Consider the following 14,259-nt stretch of genomic DNA (forward strand, 5'->3'; position numbering starts at 1 on the left):
ACATTTCAGAAGACCGAGAATCTCGTCTGTAGAATGAACATGGACACCGAACAACAGGAATCGTGTAAAGCCGAGCTCACTCCGTCAGTCCACCTGACCCGCAAAGCAGCTGTGTTCGTTCCAAAAGGCGTTTGATGGAGTTCCGCGCTGCCGCACTGCCGTCTAATGAACAAAACACGAGCGTACGGAATGTCAGACCAGCCGCGAGAGCTGGAGAGATTCTAGCGAACAGACCACAAGATGTCATTCTCAAAGGAGAGAAATCTTAACAAGTTGAAGTACTGATCCTCAAAATAAGCAAATGTAACGTATACTGCATAAATAGGAGGAGGTACCTTATAAAATCCTCGTTCGACGAATACTTGAATTTTGCTAGTGTGTCTGGGATCCATATAAGATAATATTGATGGAAGAAATGGAGAAGAGCCGAAGACGAGCAGTGCGTTTCGTTACAGGTTCGGTTAGTAAGCGCGATAGCATCACAGATATGCTCAACCGATTCCAGAGGCAGACGCAGCAAGAGAGCCGTTCCGCATCGCGATGTGGTGTACTTTTCAAGTTCCAAGAGCCTACATTTCTAGAACAGTCATGCAGTATCGTCGTTCCTCCTACATATATCTCGCGAAAAGACCAGAAAATATCAGAGAGGTTCGAGCCAACACGGATGCTTACCAGTAGTCGCCCATCCCGCGAACCATTCGCAAGTGGCACAGGAGGATAGTGACAGTGGTTCGCAAAGTACCCTCCGCCACACGCCATGAGGTGGCTTGCGGGGCATGGTTGTAGATGTAGATGTAGAAGCTGGCGCTACAAGGAGCGGAAGGGGGGGAGGGGGGAGGGCATTAGAGGCAGGATAAAACAAGAACCTCCTTAACAGACAACAAAGGATATTAGCTGTAATGGTTAGGATGAAAAAGTTTGGAGAAGATATGGAAAGATGGAGAGGACAGCATCAAAGCAGTCGGGAGACTGACTTCTTAATAAGCGGATTGGCACACTTGAGAGAACAGATGTGCCTGAGACTGTCACATCCACAGCCTATGTGTCGTTTGCAGAAGTAACCGTTGACTATGCAACGTGAATACGTTGTTATGAACCTCATTTCTCACAGCTTCGTAAGTCTGCGAAGCTAGAAAGTCTGCCACATTTCTTAATCTCCGAATGTTCTGACGAAATAATTTAACGTTACTGATATCTTGCACAATTTTAGGGATCGTAAATAAAGCAAATTCTCAGCATCAAGACTGTGACCTAAGAAAAGTAACCCTCTGTCTCCCAATAACTACAAGGGTCACAGTTTGTGTGAAAGCGTCGCAACAGAAGACACGGCTAACCTTCACTTCCCTGTCTTATTCAGACATAATCCTCGCTAGCTCATTTCCGTCTCGCAATGGCGGGCCGGCCGATGTGGCCGAGCGGTTCTAGGCGCTACAGTCTGGAACCGCGTGACCGCTACGGTCGCATTTTCGAATCCTGCCTCGGGCATGGATGTCTGTGATGTCATTACGTTAGTTAGGTGTAAGTAGTTCTAAGTTCTAGCGGACTGATGACCACAGATGTTAAGTCCCATAGGGCTCAGAGCCATTTGAACCATATTTTTTTGCAACGGCGGCAGAAGCGACAGCACTTCTGTCACACGATCAAATCAACTTTCAGGCCTCCGACAAAAAACCGTCAATTACTGAGACCAGTTAAAGAGGCAGCAGGTCTCAGAACACCTGACGTCTATAAGATACCTTGCGAGTGTGGCTAGTCTTACACGGGCAAACAGTACGCCCTGTGGAACAACGCAGGAAGAAGCATGAGAGGTTCAAAATGGTTCAAATGGCTCTGAGCACTATGGGACTTAACATCTGAGGTCACCAGTCCCCTAGAACGTAGAACTACTTAAACCTAACTAACCTAAGGACATCACACACATCCATGGCCGAGGCAGGATTCGAACCCGCGACCGTAGCATTCGCGCGGCTCCGCACTGAAGCGCCTAGAACCGCTCGGCCACCGTGGCCGGCATGCATGAGAAGTTTTACCACCCACACTACCCCAGGAAATCTGCTTTAGCTGAGCATGCTTTAGAAAAAGGACACCGGGAACGTCAGTCGTGGCTCGCACAAACGGCTTCTGGGATTCAGTAATTGAAGAAGCTATTTAAATGAAAATCACCGATGACCTCCTAAATAGAAACGGTGGCCTGTAACTCAGCACGCCGTAGAATCCAGCGATCACGCTGTTGAAACAGGCGCATCGAACACCGACTCAGAGTATGCACTTTTATGGCGATGCAGAGGCGCCAATGACGTCACAGCCCGCAGCTAGCGTATGTAAGGCGCCTACCGCGGAGCACACTGATAATCATACCACTTGACAGTGACCAAGGAATACTTGGCCTAAAGCTCGTGTAATTTTAATCACTAGGCGCGGCTATAAACTCGAAAACTTTTTATTGGTTTTTAGTCATGCCGCTTTCTTTGCCTGTTTCCCTACTTTGGAAGATATGTAGATCTTCTTTGTTGTTCTGTCTCCCTTCATTCTCTCTAGATGTCCATAGCGCGTAACACATCTTTTGCTTTCCTCATATGTAGCTTTAGGGCAGAATGAGTATATTTCTTTATTTGGTCTAAGAACCTAAGTTCTATCGTCGTTCTTGATTGGAACTTCTTTCTATCATTTCCAAATCTTCTAATTCCAATTTGCATCCTGATGAGAATAGTGTTTCTGACCTGTAGAAGACCGGATCTTATAACTGTTTTACACTGTCCAGTCACATTAATCTGACCATCTATCAAAAGCCTGATGAACCACCCTTTGCAGCTCAAACCGCTACGAGACGTGCTGGAAAAGTCAGTGAGGCTCCGACAGCAATGTGGAGCCATGCCGACTCCACTGCCGTGGCCAGATGCACCAGTTTTCTCACTTGAGGATCCATGGTACGAAGAGGCCGATGAAAGTGGTTCCCAGATTCTCGATTAAGTTTAAATCGAGGAATTCTGGTCTCAAGGAATGTACAGTAAAGTGATAGCGGTACTACTAACATTACGAGTTGTGTGACACGTGGCCTGCCGGGGTGGCCGAGAGGTTTTAGGCGCTACAGTCTGGAACCGCGCGACCTCTACGGTCGCAGGTTCGAATCCTGCCTCGGGCATGGATGTGTGTGATGTCCCTAGGTTATTTAGGTTTAAGTAGTTCTAAGTTCTAGGGGACTGATGACCTCAGAAGTTAAGTCCCATAGTGTTCAGAGTCATTTGACCATTTTTCTGTGTGACACGTTGCATTGTCATGTCGGTAGATGCCATCGTTACAAGAAAAAACAAACTGCCTGTAGACATGTTCCAGAAGGATAGATGTAAACTTGTGATGATCCACTGTGCTTTTCAGTGTAGTGAGATCACCATAGCACTCCCTCCTCCGATGTGAACCCACTCTACGAGTGTTGCAGGATATTTGCTTTTAGATGTGTCACGCGGTACACGCCGACACCCATCTCTCATCTGAAAAGGCCGCCCATGGCCACTCACTGGACTCTAGTTGCGGTATTGGAACGGAAATTCTAGCCTTCATTGCCAATGAGCAGCAGTCAGCATGGGTGCACAAACCAGGCGCCTGCTACGGAGGCCCATACGCAGCAACGCTGTCTGAAAGAATGTTGAACGCTTTGATTCATATGGGCAGTCAGTTGGTCAACAGTTGCACATTTGTTCGCCGTACACATCTCTGCAGCCGCCGCTCACCCCTGTCATCTATGGTTCATAGTGCACCACATTTGCCTCGCTGTTGGTTTTTAATAGTGACATTTTGCCTTGCATGGTATACTTTAACCACGGCGGCACTAGAACAGTTTATAACCTTAGCCGTTTCGGAAATGCTTCCATCCTTGGAGTCGATGATCCTCCTGTTTTGACATCAAGAATCATTCTGTTTTGTTTCCGCATAACACTGCGATAGCTGTTTCCACTCCCCCCCTCTTCGCACCCCTCACGCGCCCGCACCCTCCCCCCCCCCCCCCCCCCCCGCCCCCCGCCCTCCCAACTATTTTCACCCAGATATTTAAAGTTGTCTGTTTTCATTCTCCTGCCATACTTGTTGGTTTTCTCACTTCGTTACGTATAGAAGACCTTATGCAAAGAATTCCTTCTTTCTTTCGAACTATCCAGCTTTATGGATTCACTTTTTGTTTTCCTCCTCTCTTTTCCATTGTCTTATAAGCCGTCTCCTTATCTGGCTCCTGATACAATTTGATAGGGACAAGAAGTCCTTCCAAGAAATTTAACTGAAGATACTCTGTTTCTAAGAATTTCTCTCCAGGGTAGCCGTGAGAGTGGGACAATTGCCGTCTTCAAAAATCTTACAGTTCAGATTTTTCAGAATTTGTGTGACGCCTTCCCATGGGTGAAACAACAAAAGTTCTCTGAAACCTGTTAGTCCTATTTGGTTTGAGTCCCACAGACTTGAGTAATATTCCATGATGTTTCGCGCAAATGTTTCGAAAGCAAATCTTCTTTGCGGAATGACAGCATTTTCTCAGTATCTTGCAAGTTAATCGAAGTATGCCGCCTACGTTAGCTGTGACTAAGCAAATGTGATCATTCAATTTTAAATCCCTGCAAATTGGTACATTCAAGTATTTGAACTGAAAGATTCCCGTTGTGACTTATTGATATTACAGTCACTGGATAAATTTCTGAGAACAGGTTCTGTCACTTCTTTTATCACTATAGGCCGAGTACATCATTTCATTAATATCGGGACAGATGGTCTTCGTAGTCTGGACCCTTCAGCCCCCAAAGACGAGCCATTAATATCGCTTCCTGAATTAAACAATTCTTATGTAGACTCATGTTCAAAAATAAAAAAAACAGAATGCCTTGAAGGACTGGAAATAGGACGTTCATATATATATATATATATATATATATATATATATATATATATATATATAAGAAAAAATAGAGCGCTATCGCGCTGCTTCCCGGACTCGGGTAGGCGCACTGGCCCCGGATCGAATCCGCCCGTCGGACTAACGACAAGGGCCGGTGTGCGACCAGCCTGAATGTGGTTTTTAAGCGGTTTTCCACATCTCGCCAGGTGAACACTGGGCTGGTCCCTATGTTCCGCCTCAGTTACACGACTAGCAGATATTTGCCACACGTTAACACTGGATTACACTAGATGCAGAAAGTTGGGGTACAAACATTCCGCCCTGAGGGGAGGGGGGGGGGGGGTACGGGGTGGCGACAGGGAGGGCATCTGGCCACCCCTTAAAACTGACACGCCAAATCTGTCAGCAGACACCACGGGATTAATGCTTGGAAAGAGAGAGACTCTGTTTCTAAGAATTACTTTAGTTATTTCCAAAGTTTTCCTACCTTGTGCCCATCCCTTCAGGTTCTTGAGGACGACTCTGTATCGAATCATAAGCATTTCAAAATAAACAAAAATTATCACGATATTTTTATTTGATATCTACATATACCTAATTAGTTGTTTGAGGTTTTAGAATTTGCACTGGACAGGGATCTGTTACTCCTACAGTCGAAAGTGTTATTCAGTGTTATCGTAAATGTGACTGTTACCTTTTTCCAGCGCCCACAATCTTCTCGCCCATGTCCGAGATATCATTCAGCCTGAGAGAGTGAGACAACAGACAGGAAGGAGCGCTCGCTTGCCCGGTGACGCGTCGCGGTGTGCCGCGAGTCCCGACACAGGATGGCATTGCCCGACGTGTGGAGCTGTCTGTCTGAGCTGGCACCCGCGGCTGCCAGAGAGATGGTTGCTGATCGGCTAACACTCAAGATGTCGCCAGAAAGACACAAAGACTCTCACAGCGCTTCCTGATGACACTGCCTAGAAAAGTCAGACTGTCCTACTAGGTCCCACGCTAACCCCACCCTCGGCGACCGCACGTATTCGGAAATAAACAGCCAAATATCTGTGAGAAGCCAGAATAAAAATGCCATACCTCCTCGTTTCACTTGCAGCAATTTCGTCTTTCGTTTTTTCGTCAGATTGAAGCTACAAAAACAAAGGAACTCAGTCCTGGGACGGCGCGCTCTTACATGTAAGTAACATCGCGTATTGCAGAAAGCACTTGTATTAAATTAATAATGTCCCATAATCTCTCACAAAAGAGAACATAAAAAAGTTACGCGTAGTGTGATGCAACCCAAATTTTATCGGCTCTGCAATCCTATACCTCCTCACCACCATGTGGTGAATTCACTCAAATGCCGCCTTTATCTTTGGCCTTAAAATGTCCTCCAAGCTTTTAGCACTAATGCTTCATTAAAAGACATTTAATTATAATAGATCGTAGCAAACTGACAAACCTTCAATGTTCCGTTGCCCTGAAACGGCAGACTGCCATGACGCACAACTGATAATACAAACATAATTTAATAGGACAAATCCAGTACGGTGTCCGAATGCTCTCGAATTTCACGGTCGCATCGAGCTGTACTAGAACGTCACGAACGTCATGAAAACTCAATTCACCCGCATCCTCGAGTTGCAATAGTCCGTCGGACTAGCTGGAAACACTGCAACCTCTGCTATTGGCGCAATACGAGTGCCAGGGAGTAAGTCGGCTGTCATGAAGGTAGCAGGTAAGCTGAAGGGTTGTTGCGAGTGCTTTTCCCGGGCGACTGGCAACTGCTGGCCCGCGCGTACTGAGAGCGTGCCGCCAAGGCAAAAACACCCGCAGAAGTAAAATCAGTGTTAATAAAGACATGGAATAGGCAATAGCTTCACATGAGAGAGAGAAACGAGATGAGGAACCACGCCTAAACATTCACTGTGCAGGTATAAATGTGCTGTAGATATTGGCGGTGAACTATATGAATGTACCTCTTACATTTGAAAATTAATCACTTCCACATACCTTAAACGACCTTGAAGAAAACAGCGCTAGCTAAAAACAGCTTCAGAATTTCGAAAAACCAATAAAATTTGTGTTATGACATGGAATGTTGAATACTACGGTTAAAACGCATTTTAATGCAAAATTGAAAGTAAAATAGAAGCAGAAAGGACAAACCCACTGACAACAGAACAACAGACCCAAACACGATTAAAAACACTCCGTAGCATTACAACTACACAGAATAATGAGGAAAATACAAGACAAAACACAAAATGGTACACAATGACATACAAACACAAACCCAGGTATAAAACTGCCAACACTTCCAAAAGAGAGGGAACTAATATAGCATACACAACAGACAATTCTGTCCAAAAATACATTTCAAAACCGGCAAAAACAGAGATATGTACCGGAAAGCAGGTATACATCGATAGCAGTGTAATACATATGATGGCAGATACAGATGACAAACAGGCAGAACATCTGATGTCAAATACAAAGAGCCTAGAAGTATGGGACAAACCACTCCATATTTGCAGAACACCTAAGAGAACACAATAACAAACCAACAACTAGAGAAGGGGACATGAAAATAATTAGAATCAACAGTTAAAAAAAAAAAAAAACACTCCTAAGACGGCAAGAAAATTATTACACACAAAATACCAAAGCAGCATGTTGAATGTTCAAGTACACATTTCAAACAGCCTAATAGATTACATAACAGAGTAACATTACAACAGAGGACTACTATAATAATAATAATGATAATAAGAATACTACCAACCCCTTTGCACTCACTTGGTCATGCACCTCTCCACAAAACATTTAAACTAAAACTCAAATCAGCTGAAAACAAAAACTTTGAACCATTCCCTAATAGCTAAGACATTCATATTCAACATGATCAACTCGCAGTGAATAACCACTAACATATTCACCCCACAAAAAAGATCCATGCAGGTATGTTTTCTCTCTCTTTCTCTCTCTCCTCGCACACACACACACACACACACACACACACACACACACACATATATATATATATATATATATATATATATATATATATATATATATACAAAACAGAAATGAGTAGACTTTAGTTTTCAGCATATACTTCGTTAGGTTGGCAACATGTACGTAAACAAACCAAACAGGATGAGACACAGAGTCGATTCAAAGTAGTCACGTCTTGAAGTCACAGTTTTCGATCGAATATCTCTAATGAGTGAGAAAACACTGATAGTGCATCACAAAAATAAGGGCAAACAAGATGAAAAGAAGGAAAAAGTTCAGAACATAAAAACATGCTTATGTTTCCTAAATAGCGACCTCCATCTTGTGGCCAGATGAGAGGAAACTCAGACTCCAACGAAAAACGCAAAGAATCGTAAGTAATCACTTATTTACCTAAAAACCAAGATATGAATTGTTTTATAATCCACAAATTACACATATCAAAACAAAACAGTATCAGTCTAGTTCCCACTGATAATGCCTTAAAGTGAAAAAAGGCGAAACGGGTCTGGGAGGAATAGAATACAGTGCAGCAGGAGAAGGCGTTTTTTATTTACAAAACAGAGATTTCTGTGCTTGCTGCCGAGAATGGCCACGCAAAGAAACTCGTTATCAACATAAATTTACATCATAGTCTGAGCATGCTACCCTATGTATCATTTCCTGACTGAGTGCCATACAGGAGAATCAACATGTCACACACAACACAAATTAAAGAAATGTAATATGGATTCCTTAAGTAAAGTGTACTCGATACAATTTCCTGCCATTTACGCGTAACATGTATGTCAGCGATTAAGGAAAAATTGTATGTATAGTTCTCCTATTCCTTTATCTTGTACTACACTCTTAGTGGAACAACTATGTACATTCAATTCAAATGTTAGCCACAAAATAAGTACCCAAATTCACTCTGTAAACAGAAGTGCAGGGTTGGGAACCTGTTCCACCACAATGTGAATCCTGTTTTGATGGTAAACGTAAATGATTACTGTCCAGTACATTTTGCCACTACAGTTGTTGCCATAAATCATTAGACGCCTCTACCACTGTGATATTCATCCAGTAACCATCTGACGGGATGAACACTTGGACAGAATTAATCAATGATAACTGAATCGAAAGAAGTGGGTTACACTGGTACATGATCACGAAAAGAGAACGAATGTTGCTTCACGAAGACCCAAATACAATTTTGAATTTTGGAAATTGGAGAACACACAAATACGAAAAACCTAATGCACATAGTGAATAAACTTAAAGGAGCATCAAAAGACAACACAACGAATTTCACTACTGATCTGCTAGGACAAGGTGACATTGGAAATGAAGTAGATATTCTGAAAGAATAAAAATTCCACAAGCCGAAATAAAGAAAACAGCAGGCGTACAAAGCATAAACAGTACGAATAAAAATGTAATACAACACATACATCAATTAAAGCAGACACAGAACACACGTTAGAAATTGTGTCAGAGAGAGAGAAGGCATTGACAAAGCAGAGTACAGCATACGTAAGCTAACCCACTATCAGCACAGAGATTCCAAAGAGATCAGAGAATAGTCCTGAAAAGCATCACACACACACATTCAATCAGACAAGAAAAATCACACAAAATAATTCAAAACATCATAAACTAATCAGCTTTGTCTTTAGATCCGAAGTGAACTTTAAGAAAGACTCATCTTAAGTACTAGGGAGACATGTGCATAGACTCCTACAGAAAACCTACGCACATATGCAAACAGAAACATGAACATCAAAGGACTTAATCGAGAAGCTATAGAAATCATGAAAATACCTTCAACTGCTGTACTCGTATTTTTTTTAAATTCACACTTACGTATCCACAGGAGAAATCTTAAATATCGTAGAACACCAGGTTACACAGCACAAGACTGACCTAGCCATAAATAAATGAAATGTTATAAACTAATTACATAATAAAATTATTTTGCTTACGGTACTAAATTCTGTTTGTGACAAGCACTACCCATGGGATCTTCTATCAGTGGTGCTTTAGTCAACATTTGCTTGGACCAGGCAGAGAAGTAAATATTCAACAAAATTCCGAAGCGGAAGGAGTGCAATGGAAACATTCCGGTACTAATCTGTAGATGACAATTTCTCTCACAAATCAAACACAAAGTCCGGTAGAAGAGCTATACAACATCAACACACTTTAACCACATATTTAAGTCAAACGGAAACTGCAGAAAACGAACTGGAACATAAAGAAACAACTACCAAAGTTAGTTTCCTCTACAACAATATCTCCAAGTGAACTAATTCTCTGACATTCTGATCAAATATCTGGTTGTAGTTATCTGAAGTGACGATTGCCAGGACGAGACCAAATGAAGCATACTTCTTCAGCTGTGAAATTGAGTTATTAGAGGTATAAAAGAAGGCTGGTAGCTGGAAAAGCTACAGAAGGAGACCAAAACCCTTAACTTTCTGGCCAGGCAAGCACAACGCAATAACCAAATGACCAGCCAAAAGCGTAACAGCTTTTGCTGTCCTCATAAATGAAACAAATTCAAGAGAAAACGTAATTGAGGAATTACCTAAAAACGTGAGTCACACTCGTTAGTCACAGGAGACAAGAATCATAGCAGGGGGAGGAAATAAAGGAAATTGCACGAGAGTTGGATAAGAAAAGGAAAGATAGAATGTGTTCAAGAAACTTTTCAGCATAGTCTAAAGAGTTAATCACTTAGGAATTGGACGATCTGTATGCGTCAGAGTACAAATCCAAACCTGGATTCTACCTTCGAGTTCTTCTGACATTTCACTTTTCTTGCAATCCTTTTATTGCGTCTTGGATACGAAAACATGCAAACAACTGCAGATTTTCAGATATATTGTTGGAATTGTAAGTACCCCTGCAACAGGTTGACGGAGGTGCTTCTCAAGTCAGAGAAAGACAACAGCACATCACCTCCATTAGGACCACGTAACTGCCTCTAATCGTCATTCTAATAGTAATCAAGCAATGAGATCAGTTACATACTTTCCACGAAAAAAGTCCTGCTTCAAAAGTTTTGTGTGATATTTAGTAAATATAGGAGTGAAAAATGGACTCTGAAAACATCTCAGGAGATAAAAATTAATCCTCCGAAATGTGATACGGGTGACGGGACACTGAAACATTCTCCACAAAGAGAATAACGTAGTTGATGTTAACAAGAGTAGGTGAGCAGCAAAGTTTAGAGGAAAACTTTTGGAAACGTAACGAAAAGGTGGGCAACGCGGGATCGCTTGTCGGATCATTGTTTGTGAAGCGCAATATTGTTAGATGGAAATACAGAAGGTAAATAGAAGAGATGAAGACAAGGATAACTAGAAGGCACTATCATACCTTGCTAAAAGGATACCGTGAGGATCCTATTAGCTCACAAATCACAGATATTTGTTATGTTTTTTCATATTTTTTATAAAGTTCTTTCTTTCCTATGGTGGCATGTAACGTTATGTGTCGATTGTGATTCAGCAGCGGCTGGTCACACTGTGCCTAGTGGTAAAAAAACAAATAATGCCTTAGGTTTCATCGTTGCCCGCGTTGTGTGTACGCTGGGAGTAAGGTTTGCGTAGAGCGACTCTTGACACATGATTAACCAAACGTGGGCAGCAACGAGGAGTGACGCTTCTGCAAATTTTTATATTGATACACCTATGAGTAGGAAACATGAGATGCAAGCCCACTGATTTGGGTATCGTAGCACATTAGCACATTACTTATTGTTTCAGACAGCTGATTTAAAGTGTCAATGTGAAAGAAATTCTCGAAGCACGTGCAATAGGCATTTTTCATACATTACGTATCAATAGTCTTCTGTATCTTCGATTATTGTTGTTGTTCGTATAACAAACGAGATAAGAAACAAAATATCTTTTACCTCAAAATGACTGTTCTAGCTCTCAGCTATCATTGTCTGCAACATCGTTCAGTCCTGACTAAAAAATTCACAGTATCGTTACAACGACATAGTTATGTACAGCAATGTATAACCCCTTGACCCACTGTTTTAAAAACGACCAGTAACCCCTAATCGCCCAACACATATTCTTTAAAGAAGTGAACTCCCCCGGTAGAAACGGCGCAAATGTTATTAGTTTTCAAATGAGTTTTACTGCATCAACAGCAAAAATACAGTAACCGGTAAAACTTATTTCCGTTCAGTATTCTGTGTATGTTGGAAGGGAGGAGGGAACCGGGGGGGGGGGGGTTATCACATTCCAAAATTGTGAAGAATATAGTCTCGGTAATTTGCGCGCCTTGAGTTATGTTGCCGCAGGACACATACACAGTTTCTAACTTAAATTGTTGACTTTTTTTTTAATCTATAAGGTAGAATTAAACTTACACTACTGGCCATTAAACTTGCTACACCAAGAAGAAATGCAGATGATAAACGGGTATTCATTGGACAAATATATTATACTAGAACTGACATGGGATTACATGTTCACGCAATTTGGGTGCATAGATCCTGAGAAATCAGTACCCAGAACAACCACCTCTGGCCGTAATAACGGCCCTGATACGCCTGGGCATTGAGTCAAACAGAGCTTGGATGGCGTGTACAGGTACAGCTGCCCATGCAGCTTCAATACCACAGTTCATCAAGAGTAGTGACTGGCGTATTGTGACGAGCCAGTTGCTCGGCCACCATTGACCAGACGTTTCAGTTGGTGAGAGATCTGGAGAAAGTGCTGACCAGGGCAGCAGTCGAGCATTTTCTGTATCCAGAAAGGCCCGTACAGAACCTGCAACATGTGGTCGTGCATTATCCTGCTGAAATGTAGTGTTTCGTAGGGATAGGTGACCGAGACATGTAACCAATGGCACCCCATACCATTACGCCGGGTGATAGGCCAGTATGGCGATGACGAGTACACGCTTCCAATGTGCGTTCACCGTGATGTCGCCAAACACGGATGCTACCATCGTGATGCTGTAAACAGAACCTGGATTCATCCGAAAAAATGACGTTTTGCCATTCGTGCACCCAGGTTCGTCGTCGAGTACACTATCGCAGGCGCTCATGTCTGTGATGCACCGTCAGGGGTAACCGCAGCCACGGTCTCCGAGCTGATAGTCCATGCTGCTGCAAACGTCGTCGAACTGTTCGTGCAGATGGTTGTTGTCTTGCAAACGTCCCCATCTGTTGACTCAGGGATCGAGACGTGGCTGTACAATGCGATACAGCCATGCGGATAAGATGCCTGTCATTTCGACTGCTAGTGATACGAGGCCGTTGGGATCCAGCACGGCGTTCCGTATTACCCTCCTGAACCCACCGATTCCATATTCTGCTAACAGTCATTGGATCTCGACCAACGCGAGGAGCAATGTCACGATACGATAAATGGCAATCGCTATAGTCTACAATCCGACATTTATCAAAGTCGGAAACGTGATGGAACGCATTTCTCCTCCTTGCACGAGGCATCGCAACAACGTTTCACCAGGCAACGCCGGTCAACTGCTGTTTGTGTATGACAAATCGGTTGGAAACTTTCCTCATGTCATCACGTTGTAGGTGTCGCCACCGGCGCCAACCTTGTATGAATGCGCTAAAAAGCTAATCATTTGCATAGCACAGCATCTTCTTCCTGCTGGTTAAATTTGGCGTCTGTAGCACGTCATCTTCGTGGTGTGGCAATTTTAATGGCCAGTAGTGTGTTAATAGGCAGATTATAACAGCATTTTAAATTTTTAAATTCGGTCAGTAGTTGTATGAGTAATTCCAAAAAACAAGATTTCTGTTGCCTTTCGAAGCCGTTAGCTAGGCAACTTTCGATTGCGATCAGGTGTTAGTGGTCGTTTAGTAATACAGTCAAGTTACAGTTGGAATAGCAGAAGAGAAGAGGTTTAATCTGACATTGCCATTTCCATGTGACTGTTACATTAGGTATCAAACGAAAACTTCTGGAAGAGAACTTCACTATCCATCAACGATCAGTTAAGCAAGGGAGAGAAGAGTATGGTGGTGATGACTGTGGTTGTGAAGAAGATGCTGATCACAGTACAAGAGAACTCAAAGCTTAACTATAAGAACCAGAACCATTATATGGCGGTGAAGCTTGACGCACCGTTACGAGCTCCTCAGGGGAGAACTCTAGAACTGACTTGAAGACTTTGTCGCCCCTCTCCACAATGAAGAGTTTGTTGCCTTCTCGTGTGACGGTCGTCTTCACCCTGCGTCCATCAGGGGTCACGTTGTCGAACTCCTGGCCCAGGCGGAACTTGGTGACAGTGTTCAAGACCACCGTCGTCACCTTCACCGTCCACTCGTCTCCATCGCGGAGCAGCTCCATCACTGGTGTAACCAGGTTGCCCAACTTGCGCAGCACGTAGTTCACACCTGCAAG

At 43.0% G+C, this 14,259-nt stretch overlaps 1 protein-coding gene across 1 annotated transcript in view; it reads right to left on the reverse strand.

Moving 5' to 3' along the window:
- The window catches only part of LOC124711802 (fatty acid-binding protein, muscle-like), a 95,356-nt gene that overhangs the window by 12,326 nt on the left and 68,771 nt on the right, over positions 1 to 14,259 (reverse strand). Inside the window, exon 2 of the mRNA XM_047242024.1 lies at positions 13,981 to 14,252. Within this exon, the coding sequence (XP_047097980.1) occupies positions 13,981 to 14,252 (272 nt within the window). The remainder of the gene's footprint in view (positions 1 to 13,980; positions 14,253 to 14,259) is intronic.

This window comes from Schistocerca piceifrons, chromosome 8 (assembly GCF_021461385.2).
Source record: "Schistocerca piceifrons isolate TAMUIC-IGC-003096 chromosome 8, iqSchPice1.1, whole genome shotgun sequence".
In the NCBI taxonomy this organism is placed as follows: Eukaryota; Metazoa; Arthropoda; class Insecta; order Orthoptera; family Acrididae; genus Schistocerca; species Schistocerca piceifrons.